The 21,516-nt window shown below is 41.0% G+C and overlaps 2 protein-coding genes across 2 annotated transcripts in view; one reads left to right on the top strand and one right to left on the bottom strand.

Moving 5' to 3' along the window:
• LOC117450157 (CXXC-type zinc finger protein 1-like) overlaps positions 1–10,760 on the bottom strand; it is a 17,210-nt gene extending 6,450 nt beyond the window's left edge. Inside the window, exons 1-5 of the mRNA XM_034088229.2 lie at positions 10,623–10,760; positions 9,105–9,277; positions 8,661–8,761; positions 7,740–7,867; positions 6,934–7,089 (exon numbers count right to left, since the gene is read on the bottom strand). Coding sequence (XP_033944120.1) covers positions 6,934–7,089; positions 7,740–7,867; positions 8,661–8,761; positions 9,105–9,277; positions 10,623–10,625 — 561 coding nt within the window. The 5' untranslated portion in view covers positions 10,626–10,760. The remainder of the gene's footprint in view (positions 1–6,933; positions 7,090–7,739; positions 7,868–8,660; positions 8,762–9,104; positions 9,278–10,622) is intronic.
• Positions 10,761–11,889: 1,129 nt separating this feature from the next.
• On the top strand, positions 11,890–21,176 carry LOC117449879 (myoD family inhibitor). Its single transcript, XM_034087783.2, has 4 exons — positions 11,890–12,019; positions 12,716–12,843; positions 14,241–14,501; positions 19,577–21,176. Exons 2-4 carry the CDS (start codon positions 12,717–12,719, stop codon positions 19,855–19,857), a joined length of 669 nt encoding a protein of 222 aa, XP_033943674.1. The 5' UTR covers positions 11,890–12,019; position 12,716; the 3' UTR covers positions 19,858–21,176.
• Positions 21,177–21,516: the final 340 nt, after the last annotated feature.

Below are 21,516 nucleotides of genomic sequence, written 5' to 3'. Positions count from 1 at the left end.
TCAACATGTGTCCCCTCTTCTTCATGTCTCTTCTACATCAACATGTGTCCCCTCTTCTTCATGTCTCTTCTACATCAACATGTGTACCCTCTTCTTCATGTCTCTTCTACATCAACATGTGTCCCCTCTTCTTCATGTCTCTTCTACATCAACATGTGTCCCCTCTTCTTCATGTCTCTTCTACATCAACATGGGTCCCCTCTTCTTCATGTCTCTTCTACATCAACATGTGTACCCTCTTCTTCATGTCTCTTCTACATCAACATGTGTCCCCTCTTCTTCATGTCTCTTCTACATCAACATGTGTCCCCTCTGTGGAAAGAGACTCTGAACGTTTCAGGAACAAAGATTCTCTCTCTTTTTGATCCATTTCTATAAAATGAGCTGATCGGATTTTGGCCACTTTGTGATGTCATAACGATGTTTTGTCTTGTGTAACCAATAGCAACCAAGGTATTTATTGGGTACACTCAAAAAATCAGAATCAGAATACTTTTTATTTATTTTAATTTAGTTTTTTTTAACAGATGCTTTATTTGAGAATGGAGAATATGTAATAGTTTATAGAAAAATATTCTATAAACATAAGAAATTAAAGTAAAATGTCCAACAAAAATATAAAATATAATGTAGACATTGTCCGAAGTGTAAATAATTGTTGGGAAAATACTGAATGTATCTTCCAATATGAGAGTACACAGGATAACAAAGGTATCCCAACTGTAGCTGTGTACATGACAGGATGTGTGATGACCTACAAGACAGCGTTTCCGCCAGGGCGCCGTCTTGCCGTCATTTGACGCCCTTATTCAGCTCGGGACGCCCTGAACTCGAGCCCAGGGCGTCCAAATATATTAATAATTCGAGAGAAGATCGAGAGTTGTTATCGCTTGAAATGACGAAAAGGAAAAAGGACAAAGACATCCCTCTGTTGGAGGGGCAAAGGAGTCTGGTGGGATTCTTTTCGGAGTATTGAAGATCGTTTCCCCGACATCGAAGGTGCCTGCTACAGGACAACACGGAACGTGCGCGATTTGGACTCGATGAGCATGAGCTGCGAGCACCAGAGTCCCCCCCCCCCGCTCTCTGAAACACTGCTAGAAGAGCGTCAGGAATGGGGGAAGCCTGCGAGCTAGTTCAGGCAGTCAACTCGAGCACTTATGCTGCATTCATACATAACGCCCCTTGCCACTCTACAACCAACCAAACAGAGTCTCCTTAAAGGGGACGTATCATGCAAAATGCACTTTTGTACGTCTTTTATACATGAATATGTGTCCCCGGTGAGTCAGGGAACTCACCAAGTGTCAGAAAACACAACCCTCTCTCTTTCCCTCCGTACCCAAAATCTCTAAAAACGGGGCTTTAACGGATCTGATCCAGACTGATACAGATTTGAAAATAGTCTGACGTCAGTGACGAGGAGCTCCGCCGATATGGCCAACTCTCCACCAATCAGGGGAATGAGAGGTTGCTGTGGCATGGTAACAGCATGGTAACAGCATGGTAACAGCCTGGTAACAGCATGGTAACAGCATGGTAACAGCATGGTAACATGACACTCGTAACTCGGCCCCCTCCTTTGCATGGGGGCGTGGTCAGCTGCAGCGCATGCAAAGACAGCGGTGGAGGAGAGCAAAATAGAGCAAAATGAGGCATGGCTAAAATGCATGATCTGTTTGGTATTTTAAAAAAGAAAACGTATAAATATACCATATATAGGTATGGCGCTACAATACATTATTCAAATATAGCATGATAGGTCTCCTTTAATATGCCGCTCTATTTAACCTGCGAGATCTCTCTCCATGCATTGCTTGCTGCTGCTATTGCTGCAGCTACCTCTACGTCGCTGCTGCTTGCCTGCCGGTGTTCCGGATTAACTGGTTTCCCGATCAACTGGGGTGATTTTTGCTTCTTCTGTCGTTTACATAAATCTGTTGGTATATTTGGCTCGGTAGGAAGACTTAGATGCACATTCAGTACCAGTGTGTGAGGTTGTGGTTACGATGGAGATATCCGGACGCGAACAGCGGGGACTACAGAAAGAAAAACGAGTTGACTGGGGATGTCTGTTCAAAACATTGCGAGCTCCAATAAATCATTTAAACCAGATATTGTTGCCAGAGTCCATCCGAGACCTGTGTACACCTTCAGACAGCCTCCAAGTGAAGCACACGTTGTTTACTCACAGTTTGAAAGCAGCGTGGAGAAGTCTTCAGCTGTGAACTGTAAACTGTGATCCCGCCCAGGTTAAACTGTGTTACGACTTCTGTGGCTATCTACCAGCGATCATGATTAATATGAAAGACTACACACATGTATCCCTTATATTAAAACGGTATTCTCTGTACATCCATCGCTGTGTGGTTTGGATCCCAACAGGACAGAACAAGGCCAAATAAAGCTGACACTGAATCATTACTATCATTGTTGTTGTCTTTCCTTGTGTCACACTAATGAGTAAGTCCATCTACTATACAGAAGCAAAGCTTGCATTGCATATTAGAGCATGAATTTGGCCACTGCTATTATAGTTGCAATATGTAAAATTAGCCCTGAGCACACCATAGGGGACGTGATGCCTATGCTGTAAAGTATTTTATATTGCTGAGTCTGTCGCAAGACAAAAAATACAGCCAGTATTGCTAGAATATAATCCTTTTTTAAAATTGCATTCTGTTTCTATCGCAACAGCTTTGGTCCAGGTTTACATCCCATCAGCTACTGCATTAGCAGACAGAGCAAAAGGAAATGGGGGCCTATTTAGAAAGTTAGCGTTTAAAAATGTCTATATTGTGAGGCTAAATATTATATTATAGCATAATGTTGCATGGCAAATGTAACGACACACATGGCCTGATTTGCATATTGGAACTTTATGTGTGCACTGGAACAGATTTATATGTACAATTAACAGTTATCACAACATGATGTGGGCTCGCAGGCTGATAAGATATCTGATCTCGTGGGTCTTAATGAGGCTCGATACAGACCTCAGTCAGTAGCCTATATACTTGTTCTAAGCAAATACTATAATATGTATATTATAAGTGTAGATACATTCACTCACATTATAAATGATGCATCTTTCTGGGACTTTTTAACAAGGTTCATCCGAGACATTAAAGTGCGGTGGTGTAACACTTACTTTGCGTAGATCCGTGGCGCACCAGTAACGCGCATGCAGGGCCCGAGTGATTTCTGCTGTTGGGACTCGGGTTTGAGTCCAGCATGAACTTTTTTGTTATGTTCATGTCGATGTACACTGAATATTATGTTTGAATAGAGGATTCCTAATATTGTTTGCCGAGACCAACATTAACAACCCATAAGCATTTCAAAGTCTACCTGTACATGCAGCAATGACATTTCTGCTGCTATCTTTGCAACACGAGTTAACAGTCACAGCTGATCTGCATGAGTGCTGCAGAATACCGTTTTAATATAAGGGATACATGTGTGTAGTCTTTCATATTAATCATGATCGCTGGTAGATAGCCACAGAAGTCGTAACACAGTTTAACCTGGGCGGATCACAGTTTACAGTTCACAGCTGAAGACTTCTCCACGCTACTTTCAAACTGTGAGTAAACAACGTGTGCTTCACTGGGAGGCTGTCTGAAGGTGTACACATGTCTCAGGTGGACTTGGTATCACATTAAGAACGATATTCAGTCATAAGTCTGGCAACAATATCTGGTTTAAATGATTTATTGGAGCTCGCAATGTTTTGAACAGACATCCCCAGTCAACTCGTTTTTTCTTTTTGTAGTCCCCGCTGTTCGCGTCCGGATATCTCCATCGTAACCACAACCTCACACACTGGTACTGAATGTGCATCAAAGTCTTCCTACCGAGCCAAATATACCAAAAGATGTATGTAAACGACAGAAGAAGCGATCGAAAATCACCCCAGTTGATCGGGAAACTAGTTAACCAGTTAATCCGGAACACCGTCCTCATCTGGAGTAGCTTTTAATATCCTATGGCCAGAGGAAGTCCCGAGTTTTACGCTAGCTCCGATAACAACCCCTCTCTTGTGTGTCAGCTAAGAGTCGCACTGTCTCTCGGTCGGCGAGTATTTAAACACCAAAAGGCAGGAGCAAGCTGACTCCGGCATTCCCAAGTACCTGCCATCCTGTCCTACCTTCTCGAAGTTAATCAGCGCTCGAAGCCTTTAATTCCACGATATATTCCCTTCAACAACTCGATTTCCTCTGCCTGCAATGTAAACAAAAGTTTCTACTTCCGTGTGTTGTGCCGCAGACGTCACCCCAAAGGATTCTGGGAATTGGAGTCCCAGATCCAGCCACGAGTTCTAGCTTCCTGTCCCCTGCAGCAGCAATTCCTCAGGAATCGCATTTTAGCAGGTATATAATACAATTCTGCATAAGCAATGTTTTATTATGGAATATTTGGCCTGCAGTAAGTCATATTTGAGACAATTATACAGAAGTTGTAAGTTTATAAGTAGCCTATTTATACTATAAATCAATTGAAAAAATATATATATGTAAATAAATTAATGAATTTCCGTTACGTGAATATGAAGGGAAGCTCGATACATTTTTGACCATCATTTTAGACTTCGATCTCTCCTACAGTGTCTCTTCTATGTATACCATGAATCCTTCTCTGCCAAGCGGCCATGTACATTTAAACACCTACCAAAGAAGAGTTTTTCCTCACAGGAATTAAGCTCTACCTGCAATATTCTGCCCCCTCGCTGGGTTCATGCTGCAAATCGTTTCCAAAGCTCTTTCTAAATTACAGATGTTTGTCAAATGACCTTATCACAGGCTTAAATCAAGGTTTCTTAGCAGGTTATGCTGGCTCCCAGGGACCCATGTCTGTTCAAACCTGCACTCAAGACTGAAGTTTGCACTGAAGGAGCCAGGAGTATTACACGTTAGGGCTGCTCAATTAATCGTATTTTAATCGCGATTACGATTACGGCTTGCAACGATTACGAAAACAACGTAATCGAAATAAAACGATTATTTTATTATTATTACTTTTTTTCAGTTGAATTCTACTTAAAGTTCAGGGTAATCAACTGTTAAAAACAAACTGTTCACATTTTTTTTTCTCCAATAAATGGATGTTTTCAAAGTCAATGAATAATCGCATTTAATAATCGCAATTACAATTATTGACCCAAATAATCGAGATTATGATTTTTGCCATAATCGAGCAGCCCTATTAAACGTGCTGCTATTTAAACGTTTAAAAACATGACAGGCCTCTAGCCTAGTGCTAGGAGGAATTATTCTGGCAACGTTTCTTTATTGCGATTCACGCAATTACGATTATTCTGTCAAGAGTATTAATAACTACTAATGATTTTTCCCGTTTCTTTGCTCTGTAGATGAAATGACAGGGAAAGCAGACATCACAGATGCCTTCTGCAGCATATATATTTTAAAGTTGTTCACTCAAATGTGCATTTGGTTGCCGTAGTAGCCCACGTTTCTTTGACACCTCGTCAGAAGTTTATGCTGGATTCTCTACAACACCTGCAAGCACCCCTTGGTGTCCATCTTTTAACCATTTCCTCGTTGTTAACTTTCCCAGTTAAAACCTTTTCAACAGCTAGGCCTACCTCTTTCAGAACAGGGACTGTTAGCCCTTCCACACGTCTAGAATGATCGGTATCATTCTCGATAGTGTGCTGATGCAAGCTTCACTGCCACCAGACAAGCTGTCCCGCATCAGAACAGCCATAATTACAATTCATGTTATTTATTTAGCGCCTTTCCAAATGTTCAAAGTGCTCTATGTTATACTACATATTAGACACATAATTAGGGCTGTCAGTCGATTCAAATATTTAATCGCAAATTAATCGCACATTTTTTATCTGTTCTAATGTTTATTATCATTTGAACAATGACAAATATTCTCATGAATATTAAACACAACAACCTCTGAACATATTCGCCTCAATTCAACCTGGAAACTCTCTCATACAATGATACAATACAAATGGTGTGTGTGTGTGTGTGTGTGTGTGTGTGTGTGTGTGTGTGTGTGTGTGTGTGTGTGTGTGTGTGTGTGTGTGTGTGTGTGTGTGTGTGTGTGTGTGTGTGTGTGTGTGTGTGTGTGTGTGTGTGTGTGTGTGTGTGTGTGTGTGTGTGTGTGTGTGTGTGTGTGTGTGTGTGTGTGTGTGTGTGTGTGATGGATCGTTGGAGCTATCCTATGTGTCAACTCAAGGCATATGCTCGAACGGGAGCTGCCTGGACGCTGCAATCATGTTGTGCACTATCCGTGCTTGTTGGCTTGTTGGCTGCTGCTGCTCTGGCTGAGGGCTCCTTTCTACCGCCCGGACGAGAGAGGTAATGATACACGCTGCGGCCAGGCAGGAAACATTTGACTTATCAGTAACTTTAGACATCGTAAAACAATTTTAAACGAGATTTTATTGTGGATTATACATTTTACTGATACCAATTATATAATATTTACCTTGTACATTAAAAATTAAAATTAAAAATTAAATATATTTTTTTTAAATATATTTATTTATTTTTAATTTTTAATGACAATCAAACATGTGGGAAGAGGGGGGGCGGCGCCCCTAGCGCCCCTATGGGCCGGCCGCCACTGGATAGCTACGTGATTAACATGATGATTCAGCCTCTATGGAGATAGACATATGACAAGCATGCTCATTTCTGAGGTGGAGCTAATCTGAAGTAAACATTGAATACTGCTTTCTATTCCTCCATCTTGTGACTGTGTAACCCCTCTCTTGGATATCAGCATGCTCAGGAACTAGTGGATGCTCTGTATGTGATGACTACTTCCTTTCTGGAGAGGATCACAGACACATGGATCCTGAGACTGAAGCTCAAGACGGTGACGAGTGAGATTTTTCTAACAATAGTATAATAATAGTGTTTAGTTATTCTCCTTATAAAGCTGACTCACCCGGGCTCGGACCTCACACTGCCGGAGGCGACACTTCTGTCTGATTTTATTCGGACCTCCGAACTTCTTCATGTCTTTGCAGAAGTCACACTGAGCGCAGTCCTCCGTGCGCAGACAGGCCTCACACTCCCCACACATCCGCGCTGAACGCTTGATCTGACCAAAGGTAAAAACGATGTTACAAGAAGACAATGCTAAATGTAAAGGATATAACATGTTATCAAAAAATATTTGTAAAAATATTGCCAAAAATATCTGATGAATTATAAAAAATACATATCAGACAAAGAATGTAATGAAATATCAGAGAAGCTCTTATACAAAAATGTTTACAATAATAATGGAAAAACTGCCAAATATCAGACAAATATTTATAAAATATTAATATAGAAAATAACAGAAAGTAAACAAAAATATTGATATAAATACCTATTATCAAAAAACTATAAAATAAAATGTGTTAAATACTCAAATAAAATAATTACAGTAAATGCTAAAAGCTGTATTATTACAAAATACTACAAAAATATTAAAAATATCAGATGTACAACAACTACAGTTAGTAAGGGACAAAAGCATTGAATTGTCAACAAATATGTCAAAAAAGTTAAACAAATCCCTAAAAAATCCTCCAGTGAAACCTTTTTAAGCCCCGCCTTCTATCCCTGCTTTTGCTTAGTTACCTGTTAGCCCCGGCCCCTTGTCAGTTATGTTGCTAGGTTACCTGTTAGCCCCGGCGCCTTGTCAGTTATGTTGCTAGGTTACCTGTTAGCCCCGGCCCCTTGTCAGTTATGTTGCTAGGTTACCTGTGAGCCCCGCCTCCTGTCAATCTTGGGCTGAGGGGTGGAGCTCCCGTCTCCCTCAGGCTTCTCCTCACTCTCCTTCTCTTTGGTTTTCTTCGGACGGTATTTGATCTCCAGAGAGGAGTCTTTGTCTGCCGGGGAAACAACAAACACAGTAAACAACAATAAAGAAAACGGAACTGAATCCCAGATCAAAGGCTCTTTGAGCATGTTTTCTCTCAGTGATGTTAAATGTTTGTTTTTCATGTATTGTGTCTTGATATTTAGGGAGGCGTGTGGTGCAGTGGACTAGTGCGTTGGTGTTCGGATCAGGGTTGTCATAGGTTCAAACCCCACTGCAGTCAGCATGTTGTTGTGTCCCTTGGCAACACACTTCACCCCAAATTGCTCCTGTGGGGATTGTCCACAGTATGTGAGTCGCTTTGGATAAAAGCGTCTAACAAGTGACATGTAATGTAATGTATGTTGATGTTACACATGGAGCTGATGCAAGTCAAATTTCTGAGAATTTGTTTGGGACTATTTTCAGTGGCCTGTTAATCCACATTGGGTGTATTTGTAGCAGCAGGACAGTGTGTGTGTGTGTGAAGAAAATGCATTTAAACAGTCCTTCGGCGCCAGTATACTTAGTAGTATAAACTACTATTACTACTATACTACTATGCACTCGATGGCGTAGTATACTTTAAATAGTGGCTCTGCAGCAGGTTTACTCGACATTGAGAAACGTGTGTTCATGGTATTATAAACATATCCTTGCTGTTCATGATGTGTCTTAAAGAGGCCCTGTTGTGCTCGTTTGGGCTGTCCCTCTCCTGTAGTGTGTTATAAAGGTTTCTGTGCATGTAAATGGTCTCCGAAGACTAAAATCCCTGTGACTACCATGAGTGTGTACGACTGTTTTCACACCGATATCACACTGACCTCTGCAGGACGGGCAGTACCACACTCTGATGGATTTTGCTGCTTTTTCTGACACTCCAACACAATCCCCATGAAACCACTCGGAGCAGCAGTCACACCCTCTGACAGACGGACAAACACAGACGGGTACGTTTTAACTGTTGATTTTAGTCGTAGCTGCAAGAATGTGTCACCAAATATACAAACAAAATCTGTGTGCAAACAGATCAGAAAAATGCAGGATCTAGCCCAAATATGAGAATAAGATGTCCTGCTTTTCGCTGTTTTATATCAAATTAAACAAAACATTTAAGGACATTTGGAATTTGAGAAACTGAAATTAATCATGTTTGCTATTTCCTGACATTTTATACGAAATGACTAATAGAATAATGTAGAAAACTATTTGTAGATTATTAAATAATTAAATGAATAGTTAGAGATATATTACGTGAGGTTTATTACATCATGAAACAGTTGATGTCTGCTTTCTGGCAGATGCAGTATGTAGGACCTTTGGGGTTCTTCATCGCACATTTTCTTCCTCCTCCTTCCTCTTCACCATCATCCCCTCCTCCTCTTCCTCCTTCCTCCTCTTCCTCCTCCGGGCCTCGCTCTGCTCCTGCAGCTTCCTCCGACTGAGATACAAGAGAAATAAATATCAAGGAAACAGTTCATTCTCTGTGGGAATTATTCAAAGCAGATGTCACGTATTGCCTTTGTGAAGACGTCTGCGGTGCTCATGGAAAAGACAAGATTTTACAGGTGTTTTTATTTCAAATAACTGGTTTGAGATTTGTAAAAACTTGAAGGGTCTTTAATACTATATCACCAAATGTACGGAGGCCAAAAGGTGAAAACGTGCAACAACGGACGGAAATATTTCCATTAGGAGAAACGCACTCAAAAACGATGCAAATATAAAACACAAAATTGCAAAAACACATACAAATGAAGAAACATTTTCACCATCCGAACAAAACATGCGAAATAGAAGCAAATAAATTCAAGTTTGCAAATATCAAAATTACAATTAAAGTGTATACAATATCTATGAATGAAAAGCAGTTGCTAATATATTTTACACATTTTGACATTATCACATCCAGTTTTTATTTGAGAATCGAGAAATATATAACAATTTTAACAATAACGTGCACAAGTTAGAGTCCACTTGACTTGGTTTGGATCTAATCTGACCTACAGTTATTTTCCTTCGTGCGTTTTTCCAACATGAAACCAAACTCCTTTCACTTTCTTGCATCTTTTAACGTGTCATTATGTGTGTGTGTGTGTGTGTGTGTGTGTGTGTGTGTGTGTGTGTGTGTGTGTGTGTGTGTGTGTGTGTGTGTGTGTGTGTGTGTGTGTGTGTGTGTGTGTGTGTGTGTGTGTGTGTGTGTGTGTGTGTGCGTGTGTGTGTGTGTGTGTGTGTGTGTGTGTGTGTGTGTGTGTGTGTGTGTGTGTGTGTGTGTGAAGCTGCAGGGTGCAAACGGCTGACTTGTTGACTCAATCTACTCTGACCTACAAGTGTAACTAGTAATGTGATTACATGTCACAAGTCAGTATGACAGTTGTTGCATTTTGCCTTTCACAAGTGGACCCCCCTGACTGATAAACCTTATGTCTGCTTATAAATAAAGGAAAAGGGGACACATCTGTTTTTGCCTACGTCTAATGTTACATAAAGCACAGTACGTAATGAACACACCGACTATACTAGCAGGCAGACTGAGTGTCACTTCAGTGCGTTCATAATAACAGGAAAACAATGATTTCCCGACGCGGCTTTTTCCTGTTAATGCAGCTTTTTTTCTTGCATGCTGGTCTTGCAACACAATTTGTCTGCATATTTTAAGTCATGTGTCATTATTTATGTGTGTGTTTCTAATGCTGCAGGATATTAAAAGGGGGGGTGTCCAGCTGCACCGTTATTCTCCTCCATCAGCGCAACATCTGTCCGTGAAGAAGAGGATGAAGACTCACCATGGTGAAGCTGCTGCTGCTGCTGCACACACAGAAGAAGAAGAGGCAGTCCTCACCACACCTATATTTGCATTTCACACATTTTTCATTTTTCCCGAAAATCTGCAGAAGTCTCTTTGTTTGCTCTGCTTCTTCTTCTTGTTCTTCTTCTTCTGTGCGGGGAAATAAAGCAGCAGCAAAGAGAGCACAGCGACACCTGCAGGACGGAGGCCGAAGCACACCAACACACACTGAATACTGGATTATCACCAAACAGGATAACAACAAATAAAATAAGATACGAAGTACTTTATTGACCCCAATGTGGGAATGGTTTGTGGTGCAGCAGCATAAAAGACATGGCATTGTACAATACACATTAAAAATACTATAAATAATGTTGAATTTACAACAACAAAAATTGTTTTATACATGTAATATAAAGGAGAATAAATAATAAATTTTAATATCTATGAATAAATAATAATATGGTACATTTTACTTCTTTGATTACTTTTATATATTTCTATGAAATAGGATAAAAACGATGATAAATTATGTTAAAGTCATACAAAATAATTTCTACCACAACAAAATATAATAATTGGTACAAATACTTCTACGAGGGTTAACAAAGGAAATTGTGAATATACTACAAATGATAATAATGTGGTAAAATAAATCCTACAAGGCTATAATATAATACAATGAAATGATAACTGGTAAGGTTGTAGAAAATACTAAAATAACACTAATATAACAATACAAATCTATATTCATATTAATAACAACTAAATATAATTAATAATGTTATTATTATAGAGCAGTTTGGGCTGCAGTTCTCAATGTGGCCACCAGGGGGCTGCACATTAACACTAAATTACAAACAGTGGGTTTTCCTTTATCAAAAATTGTAAACAGATAAATGTCCATCAAATGAAATACATAATAAAATTGAAGTAAAAATAAATATGGAAGACCTGCATAAACATAATAAATAAATAGCCTAATCAACCTTTAAAATAGTTTAAATACATGTATGTTCACTTTTTTGTTTGTCTTTGTCGGTCAGTGTTTCAGAATTAAGTTACTGCTTCATATTTCTTTTAATTAGAAATAATATTTGTACAACCTATTACAAGTTCTTTTTTTTAGTACGGGAAATTTGGTGTTTTTTGTGATTTAATCTTTTAAAAACGTGTTGATATTAATATAAATGAAATGTAGGGTTCGTCTGTGTGCGTGCGTGCGTGCGTGTGTTACTGCTATGTAAAGGAGGAGGCGGTCACAACTGAACTCAGCAGCAGACCGTTTGAAGAGAAACGCAGTGGAGTGGAGAAAAAAAGAAAGAAAGTAAACAAACAAACAAAGGAACAAACAAACAAAGAAGGAAAGGAGAGAAGGAAAGGAGGCTACAGGTGAGAAACGTTTGTTTGTTTGTTTAAATGTTTGGATGAACGAGTTTTGTTTCTTCCTCACACTTTCCAACTCGACACTCTCTCTGCTGCATAATTATTTCCCTCTGGATTAATACATGTTTATGTTTTATTCTCATCACAATCTTTATTTGCATATTCCAAACAACATTTTCTACAAACTGAACGACTAACAGACCGAACTTAATGTGAACTGGGAAACTATTTCAGACAAATGAACATGCCATACGTTACCAGTTTAAAAGGCTTTAGGTTTAAAATAAGTCATCTGATTAAATTATTGCAGTAAAAGTATTTCTATACTTATAATCGAGATACAATGTAAAGATGTATGTGTATTTATTTATATTGACTGTATCCATTAGTATTTTAAAGTCTATTTTAAATGTAATATAGTTAATAATTATTTAAATGTTTTTCCTTTTTCCGGTTTGTATCATTTTGAGTTGTGTTTCATGTTAAGGTTATGGGTTAACGCTCCGCCCAACATGACTCCATTACCCTTATCAAAAATACTATCATTATTAAGTACGGTCAACTCTATCATTATCAATATTATTATAATAACTATAATTAATATCAACATGCTTGTATAATCCTTGTTGTGAATTCATTACATTATTAAAATGTGATTAATTATATATCTTTTATTTACTTAATGATGTCATTACTTGACAGGATGGATGTGACATCACACCGCCGTGACTCTGACACCACAGAGGGCGGAGCCAATAAGAACGCAGTCCAATCAGAATGCATATCGAGCCAGCCGACAGCCAATGGGACGCTCCTGCATCCCAACACAGGTGGAAATAAATAACAAAACCTTTCAGTTACAGTTCGATCAGCTGATTTATGAAATCAAGCGATGACTTCAGAGGATTTGTCTCCTTACTTCCTTCATTACGTGCAGATTAAAAGATGGCGGCTTGTTTCTGATGTTTTAGATCAGGGGTGTCAAACTCAAGGCCCGGGGGCCAAATCTGGCCCGCGACTTCATTTCATGTGGCCCGCAAGAGCTTGCAAAGAATATAATATGTTTATTATACGGTTACATGCCACTTTACAGAAGCAGGTTGCCCATAAACTACATGTCCCACAATGCATCTCGTTTTGTGACATGCGCACTGAAGAGACTTACAATTATTTGCCCTGGACTTCTGCTTTCAGACGTAGTTAATTACTAAGTTATTATCCTATCCGATAATAATCAAATTCAGAGGCAATAATGTAATATAATACATTATATATATATTATATATTTATATATATATAGTTACAACCGGCCCTTTGAGTGCAACCATAATGTTAATGTGGCCCGCGATGAAATTGAGTTTGACACCCAGATCCTCTTCCTGCTGAGACCCCTCCCCCGCTCTCTGATAGGTCGGAGGAAGGTGACAGCGGTGATGAATCTGTGACGGACAGTGGAGGTTATGTAACTTGCATTTGATTATTTTTGTATTCTTTATTTTCTAAGAACCCTTTTGAAAACACTTGGATGTCACCTCAGGTTTGAAATTCCGTTTTTTACAGCATTTTGGTAAACAAGTTATTCACTGTCCCTTAACGTGAAAGCCCTTTGCTGATCTCAGAAGGAACATGTTGTTACATTTCTAATACTGAAAGGAGTTCTTTTCAGACCAAAATGGCTCGGCCGGCTTTGATTGGTCCACACTTAAAATATGCAAACTTCCAAAAAGATGGATTATGTCGATACATAGATCCAAAGCAGCAATGCATGTACTGTTTAAGCAATAGCTCACGACAGGCCGTGGCACATGGTCATTATATCACAGCTGAGGGGTGTGGTTCGGCCCGACGCGAAGCGGAACTGCCCAACTGTGTACAGTTCAATCGACCGGACTTCTTTCTGCAGATGTGAGCGTCCTTAACAACGGTCAATAAGTCCTTGCCGCACATTCCATGTTTCCATCTTAAACTTTGTTAGGTTGTTTCGTAACGGACGTAATGTAACAGTTGTAACGGTTGTAGCTTTTCTCAGACGCGGAGGGATACTGACTTGTTGTGAAAAGTAACTGCAATTCTACCCGTGATATACGCTCATTATATCACGGCTAAGAACCAATCAGATTGCTTGATTTGACTTGTCCGTTTTATAAAATATATTTAGATAATGCCGCAATACTGGTTGTTTTTTACCTGAATGTGACATGTCTGATGTCCCCCCTTCGCCTCTCAGGTGTGGACGTCGGCTCCATATCTCCTCCTCCTGTCTGTACTCCTCCATCTTCATCCTTCTCCTCTCCTCCACCTCATCTTCCTCCCCCTCGGTTGTCTACCTGTAACAGACTCAGCTGCAGCATCCCTCATCCTCATCGTCATCGACACAATAATCATCATCCTCATCGACAAAGCACCGATGAGAAACGACTCTCCTCCACGAAAAGCCACACATCAGTGAAGACGGACGCCGCGCAAATTAAAGAGGTCGCCGGAGAAGGTGAGCGATGAAGAGTTTGTCTGAAAGGTCATGGGGTTTTCACGCTTTAATGTTCACAAATCTTTATGTTTCACCCTCTGTCTGGAACCAGAGCCCAGTCTGCTCTGATTGGTTGGCTGGTCGGCTCTGTTGTGATTGGTCAACCACTTAGAGATGTGTTGGAGAGCTAGCCAATAGGAGCGCGAGTGTTACAGTACATAGTGATGTCAGTATGAGATACTCCCTTTTGGGGTTGTAGCCTTTGCAGACCATTCACATGCACACAAACCTATATTACACAATAGTCTCTTTAAATCTGCACGATTATTGATGCTAAGCCTTTACCAATGACTGCTGATTTCTACTCTTATTCAACTTTTGCTCAGCATATTTGTCTCTTTGTACTTCCACTATGCTGTAACCATGCTGAAAACAAACCCTTTATACAAACAGATATATATGTGTAATACAGACATTGGACTAGACATTACAAATAGATTATAAACAGCTTAAAAGTTGTGTAAATATAAAAGTATGTTGTCAGCATAAAGGTCGATTTCATTCGGTATGAAGGTTGTTTGTCTGAATCTGAAAATGTTATTGTTTTGTCTTGTTTACCAAGAAGTGTAAACAAACAGACGTTGAGTATTTCAGTCGGACATGAAGCAGAAAACTGAACCAACTCCCATCTCACTGTTTTATCAGCCCAACACCTTCTGTTTATCTCTGCTGCACACACACACACACGCACGCGCACACACGCACGCACACGCACACACACACACACACACACACACACACACACACACACACACACACACACACACACGCACGCACACGCACACACACACACACACACACACACACACACACACACACACACACACACACGCACGCACACGCACACGCACACACACACACACACACACACACACACACACACACACACACCCTGATAACACGTCCCAGCATCAGTTGGTCTGGTTCCTACCAACTAACACCCACCTCGACCCTCTGCAGTCAGCAGATCCGTTACAGTCAGAAAAAATCAACATCATAAAATATAAATTGCTGGTATTACAACTCAGATTCATTTCATGTAATTGTTTATTTGAATATTGTCCCAATGCACATTAATAGATTAATAATGCTTCAAGTGTAAATATGCCGGATTTTAGCTTTGAGCTCATTTCCACCCGTAGTCGCTGACGTACAACATAAAGAACATGACATTTGTAAACATGGCAACAAATAAATACATGATATGCAAAAGAGCAAGAGCAGCACACACACGTATTTACCACGTGGCAGTACGCTATGGCAGCTACGACATATTAGGTGAAAGAGACGATACAAGAGATGCATAAAGTGCAAGAGGAGATACCCCTGTGTTAAAGTGCGTTTAGCGGTGACTGGACGTCTGGTTGTTTCTCAACCATTCTCTGAGTTGACCTTTGAAGCTATTGAGAGTGGGACGATCCCGTATCTCAGTCCAGAACGAGCTGCCTTCAATGGAGAGGACATTTTGTCCAAAAGTGGTCGGTCTGTGATGGACTGCTGGTTTCAGACCTAGTGCAGCGTCCAGTGTGTTTTCTGTGGATGAATTGGGGGGGGGGGCAGTCCATGTAAACATTTATAAATAAAAAGCACATACTTTTAAAGGAACTTGTCAAAACTCAAGAAATAGTGTTATGAATGAAGTGGTATGAATTGTGACTGTGGCTTCCTGTCAAACAGCTGGATCGCTCTCTTAGCTGTTCTGTGGGTTTCGGGTTTGTGGCTCAAGCAAACGACCGGTGTTCAATGCGGGATCGAATCATGCGGTGGAGGTCTGACTTTGCGGCATTGATTCAGTTTCTTTAATGCAACACTTAGACTAAATGTTTATACTGCCTTCCTCTACCGAAGATACGGAAAGAAACACAAAGAGAATATCAGGCACTAGAGAAACAGGGACTTCAAATGTTTGCTTTTTTCCAGACAAGAAATAGGCCAAATATTTCAATCTTGAAATTGCAGAATTTAGGTTACAGGATTACATGTGATGTGGTCATTTTAGCAAACAATTAAAAACTTGTAATATTTATAACAAACATATATATTTTTGTGAATTAATGATGATTCGAGAATCAAATCGAAAAGATTTCACTTAGTTTTGTCAATCAACAAATTGGGAAAAATTAAGAACACCTTAAAAAACAAAAATATATACAGTACGTATATCAATAAGGACACATTTGAACACCTCTTATTATGCCGTTATAATTAAAGATGATGTTGAAATATTGGCAAACTTGAAACAAATATATATATGTAAAAAACACATAATACATTTAGACATTTTGATATTTTGAGAGAAATGTTGCTAATATTAAAAGTTAATGTTTAATTAATAATTAATTTAGAGTTGTGATACTGATCTTAAAGGTCACCTATTATGCAAAATCCTCTTCTTCATGTCTCTTCTACATCAACATGTGTCCCCTCTTCTTCATGTCTCTTCCTCTTCTTCATGTCTCTTCTACATCAACATGTGTCCCCTCTTCTTCATGTCTCTTCTACATCAGCATGTGTCCCCTCTTCTTCATGTCTCTTCTTCATCAACATGTGTCCCCTCTTCTTCATGTCTCTTCTACATCAACATGTGTCCCCTCTTCTCCATGTCTCTTCTACATCAACATGTGTCCCCTCTTCTTCATGTCTCTTCTCCATTAACATGTGTCCCCTCCTCTTCATGTCTCTTCTACATCAACATGTGTCCCCTCTTCTTCATGTCTCTTCTACATCAGCATGTGTCCCCTCTTCTTCATGTCTCTTCTTCATCAACATGTGTCCCCTCTTCTTCATGTCTCTTCTACATCAACATGTGTCCCCTCTTCTTCATGTCTCTTCTACATCAACATGTGTCCCCTCTTCTTCATGTCTCTTCTACATCAACATGTGTCCCCTCTTCTCCTTGTCTCTTCTACATCAACATGTGTCCCCTCTTCTTCATGTCTCTTCTACATCAACATGTGTCCCCTCTTCTTGATGTCTCCTCTACATCAACATGTGTCCCCTCTTCTTCATGTCTCTTCTCCATCAACATGTGTCCCCTCCTCTTCATGTCTCTTCTACATCAACATGTGTCCCCTCTTCTTCATGTCTCTTCTACATCAACATGTGTCCCCTCTTCTTCATGTCTCTTCTACATCAGCATGTGTCCCCTCTTCTTCATGTCTCTTCTTCATCAACATGTGTCCCCTCTTCTTCATGTCTCTTCTACATCAACATGTGTCCCCTCTTCTCCATGTCTCTTCTACATCAACATGTGTCCCCTCTTCTTCATGTCTCTTCTCCATTAACATGTGTCCCCTCCTCTTCATGTCTCTTCTACATCAACATGTGTCCCCTCTTCTTCATGTCTCTTCTACATCAGCATGTGTCCCCTCTTCTTCATGTCTCTTCTTCATCAACATGTGTCCCCTCTTCTTCATGTCTCTTCTACATCAACATGTGTCCCCTCTTCTTGATGTCTCTTCTACATCAACATGTGTCCCCTCTTCTTCATGTCTCTTCTACATCAACATGTGTCCCCTCTTCTCCTTGTCTCTTCTACATCAACATGTGTCCCCTCTTCTTCATGTCTCTTCTACATCAGCATGTGTCCCCTCTTCTTCATGTCTCCTCTACATCAACATGTGTCCCCTCTTCTTCATGTCTCTTCTACATCAACATGTGTCCCCTCTTCTCCTTGTCTCTTCTACATCAACATGTGTCCCCTCTTCTTCATGTCTCTTCTACATCAACATGTGTCCCCTCTTCTTGATGTCTCCTCTACATCAACATGTGTCCCCTCTTCTTCATGTCTCTTCTCCATCAACATGTGTCCCCTCCTCTTCATGTCTCTTCTACATCAACATGTGTCCCCTCTTCTTCATGTCTCTTCTACATCAACATGTGTCCCCTCTTCTTCATGTCTCTTCTACATCAGCATGTGTCCCCTCTTCTTCATGTCTCTTCTTCATCAACATGTGTCCCCTCTTCTTCATGTCTCTTCTACATCAACATGTGTCCCCTCTTCTCCATGTCTCTTCTACATCAACATGTGTCCCCTCTTCTTCATGTCTCTTCTCCATTAACATGTGTCCCCTCCTCTTCATGTCTCTTCTACATCAACATGTGTCCCCTCTTCTTCATGTCTCTTCTACATCAGCATGTGTCCCCTCTTCTTCATGTCTCTTCTTCATCAACATGTGTCCCCTCTTCTTCATGTCTCTTCTACATCAACATGTGTCCCCTCTTCTTGATGTCTCTTCTACATCAACATGTGTCCCCTCTTCTTCATGTCTCTTCTACATCAACATGTGTCCCCTCTTCTCCTTGTCTCTTCTACATCAACATGTGTCCCCTCTTCTTCATGTCTCTTCTACATCAGCATGTGTCCCCTCTTCTTCATGTCTCCTCTACATCAACATGTGTCCCCTCTTCTTCATGTCTCCTCTACATCAACATGTGTCCCCTCTTCTCCATGTCTCTTCTACATCAACATGTGTCCCCTCTTCTTCATGTCTCTTCTACATCAACATGTGTCCCCTCTTCTCCATGTCTCTTCTACATCAACATGTGTCCCCTCTGTGGAAAGAGACTCTGAAAGTTTCAGGAAAAAAGATTCTCTCTCTTTTTGATCCATTTCTATAAAAACCTGTCTGAAAATGAGCTGATCAGATTTTGGCCACTTTGTGATGTCATAACGATGTTTTGTCTTGTGTAACCATTAGCCAATCAGTAACCAAGGTAACCCCCCCCCCCCCTTATCACCTGCATCTCCTCTAGAGCACCATTGAGTTCTTTGTAACCAAATGTCTCTCAGAGGGGCGTGGGGAGGGGCTCCTTATTTTCATCTAAAGTAACAGACAGAGAATCAGCACTTTGGACAGGGCTGAAACAGAGGGGATTATGGGTAATGCTGCAATGATCGGTTTGGTGTTTCAGCCAATCAGAGACAGGTTCTGTATAAATCTGAGAGCTATAATTTATTGATGAAACACAGTATAATAGGGAACTTTAATCACTGAGTGTATTTATTCATTTCTTTTTAATTCCCGTCCCCACAGACTGCTGTGCTCACTGCCTGCTGGCCTGCCTGTTCTGCGAGATGCTCTCCATGTGTTCGGCGCTGGGGGAGTGTCTGGCCTGTGGAGGGGGCGGAGACAGCTGCTGCTGCTGCGACGTTTCGATTGGCTGCTGCTGCTGCGTGGAGGCGGCAGGGGAGGCGACCTGCAGCGAGGACGCCTGTGAGGCCGCGTTGGACTGTGGGATAATGGAGGATTGCTGCGGATCCTCCGACTGCCTGGAGATCTGCCTGGAGTGCTGCTCCATCTTCTTCCCCTCGTAGAACAGCCAATCAGAGAAGGACTACAAGATGATGTCATTGACAGTTGCTTTGTCACGGGAAGACAGCAAAATCTCAGACGATAAAGGGCACATGCATTAAATAAGAGCTTTAAAAGGGATCGTGCTGGGAACTTCATGGTCTAAAAAAAATGAACCGACGATTTACAGACGTCTGATGTGAGTCAATGTGAAAAAGTTCTCGGGCCCATGGCAAGGTGCAATTCCACAGTTTGGCCACTTTGAACTTTGACGCCCAATGTTTTTCTGAGACCTTGAGACAATGGAAATATGTTTACTCCTATTAAAAGTTACTCATTAGCAACGAGTGTTTGTACTAGAATGTTTTACCTCAAAACGAAATGACTATAGCCGCTTTCACACCAAGTACTTTGTCGTACTTCGTTCCCAGCACTTAGTTCCCCCATGGAACTAAAGAGCCGATCGCGTTCACACCGGAATAAGTCCCTGAGGGAAGATTACGCAAATGAAGCCGCTGACGTCACTTCTTCTTCTTCTGCTTTGGGTTTACTGGCAGGCCGCAAACAACTTCACGGCGTATACTGCCACCCGGAGTCCCCGGGACTTCCGAGTAAATCGCCAGAACGCCGACACCTCCTCATCTCCACCGCTCCCATGTTTTTTTTTGTGTTAGTCTCTCTCCGTTGGTGTGCGGGGCTAATGTTAATGCTAATAATGCTAATGCCAGCAAATACAATGGCGGCTTCACAAAGCCTTTCCGAGTTTTACGGGGCGTGGTTTGCAATTCGCCCAGCCAATCAGAAATTGGAACTTTTTTCTCCCAGGAAAGTACCACCTCTCTAGCAGGGACTGAAAAGGGGGGGAAAGTTCTCATGAACTGAGTTCTCTTTTTGGTCTGAACGCAACATCCCAGGAACTATCGGAACTAAAAGGGAAAAGTACTCCGGTGTGAAAGCGCCTATTGTAACACTTGCACCTCAATTGGTAGGCTTCCACACATTGTGACAGACTAAGGGGCGGGGCATCTCTAAGCGGTTGACCAATCACAACCAGCTAACCAATCAGAGCAGACTGGGCTCTGGTTTCAGACAGAGGGTGAAGCATGGAGACATGTCACAGTAGAGACACTACATACTGATATGAACCTGAACTTGAGCATATTAGGGCCCCTTTAAATGCTGCATCTTTCAATGCTAGTACTTTCTTCTTGCGCAGGAGGTTAGCTCTTACAAAGTAACATAAGCAGGGGTGCACATAACTGTTTTGCCCTGGTTCTCAAAGGAGCACCTGGAGATGTTGCTTGGTGCTCATCCTTAAAATGAAATAAACCGTAACTTTTGAGGGGGTCTTGACTTTATTTGCCAGACACACGCGCTGAACACACGTGCAGAGGTGAACACAAGACAACATTAGCACGACCAGTAATCCTACAAGCTGTCATCACTCTCCTGACTGTTCTCCTCACTGTCTTCCTCTCTGTCTTCCTCTCTGTTCTCCTCTCTGTTCTCATCACTACCCTCCTGACTGTTCTCCTCACTGTCTTCCTCTCTGTCTTCCTCTCTGTTCTCATCACTTCCCTCCTGACTGTTCTCCTCACTGTCTTCCTCTCTGTCAGACATGGTAGCTGATGATGTAGGCCTACTACTTCCTCTCTGGTTGAGTCTGCATTAGCTGCTGCATC

Source organism: Pseudochaenichthys georgianus, chromosome 7 (genome assembly GCF_902827115.2).
Source record: "Pseudochaenichthys georgianus chromosome 7, fPseGeo1.2, whole genome shotgun sequence".
NCBI classification, from domain to species: domain Eukaryota; kingdom Metazoa; phylum Chordata; class Actinopteri; order Perciformes; family Channichthyidae; genus Pseudochaenichthys; species Pseudochaenichthys georgianus.
Note: the sequence above shows the minus strand (reverse complement) of the source record. Positions and strands in the feature narration are given on the sequence as shown.

What these genes read in the sequence shown, in the direction of transcription:
- LOC117449879 (XM_034087783.2), top strand. Translation starts at nt 12,717, where the DNA reads ATGGATGTGACATCACACCGCCGTGACTCTGACACCACAGAGGGCGGA. An exon ending in GCTCCTGCATCCCAACACAG is followed by an intron (nt 12,844 to 14,240) that starts GTGGAAATAAAT and finishes TTCGCCTCTCAG; the next exon opens with GTGTGGACGTCGGCTCCATA. An exon ending in TAAAGAGGTCGCCGGAGAAG is followed by an intron (nt 14,502 to 19,576) that starts GTGAGCGATGAA and finishes CCGTCCCCACAG; the next exon opens with ACTGCTGTGCTCACTGCCTG.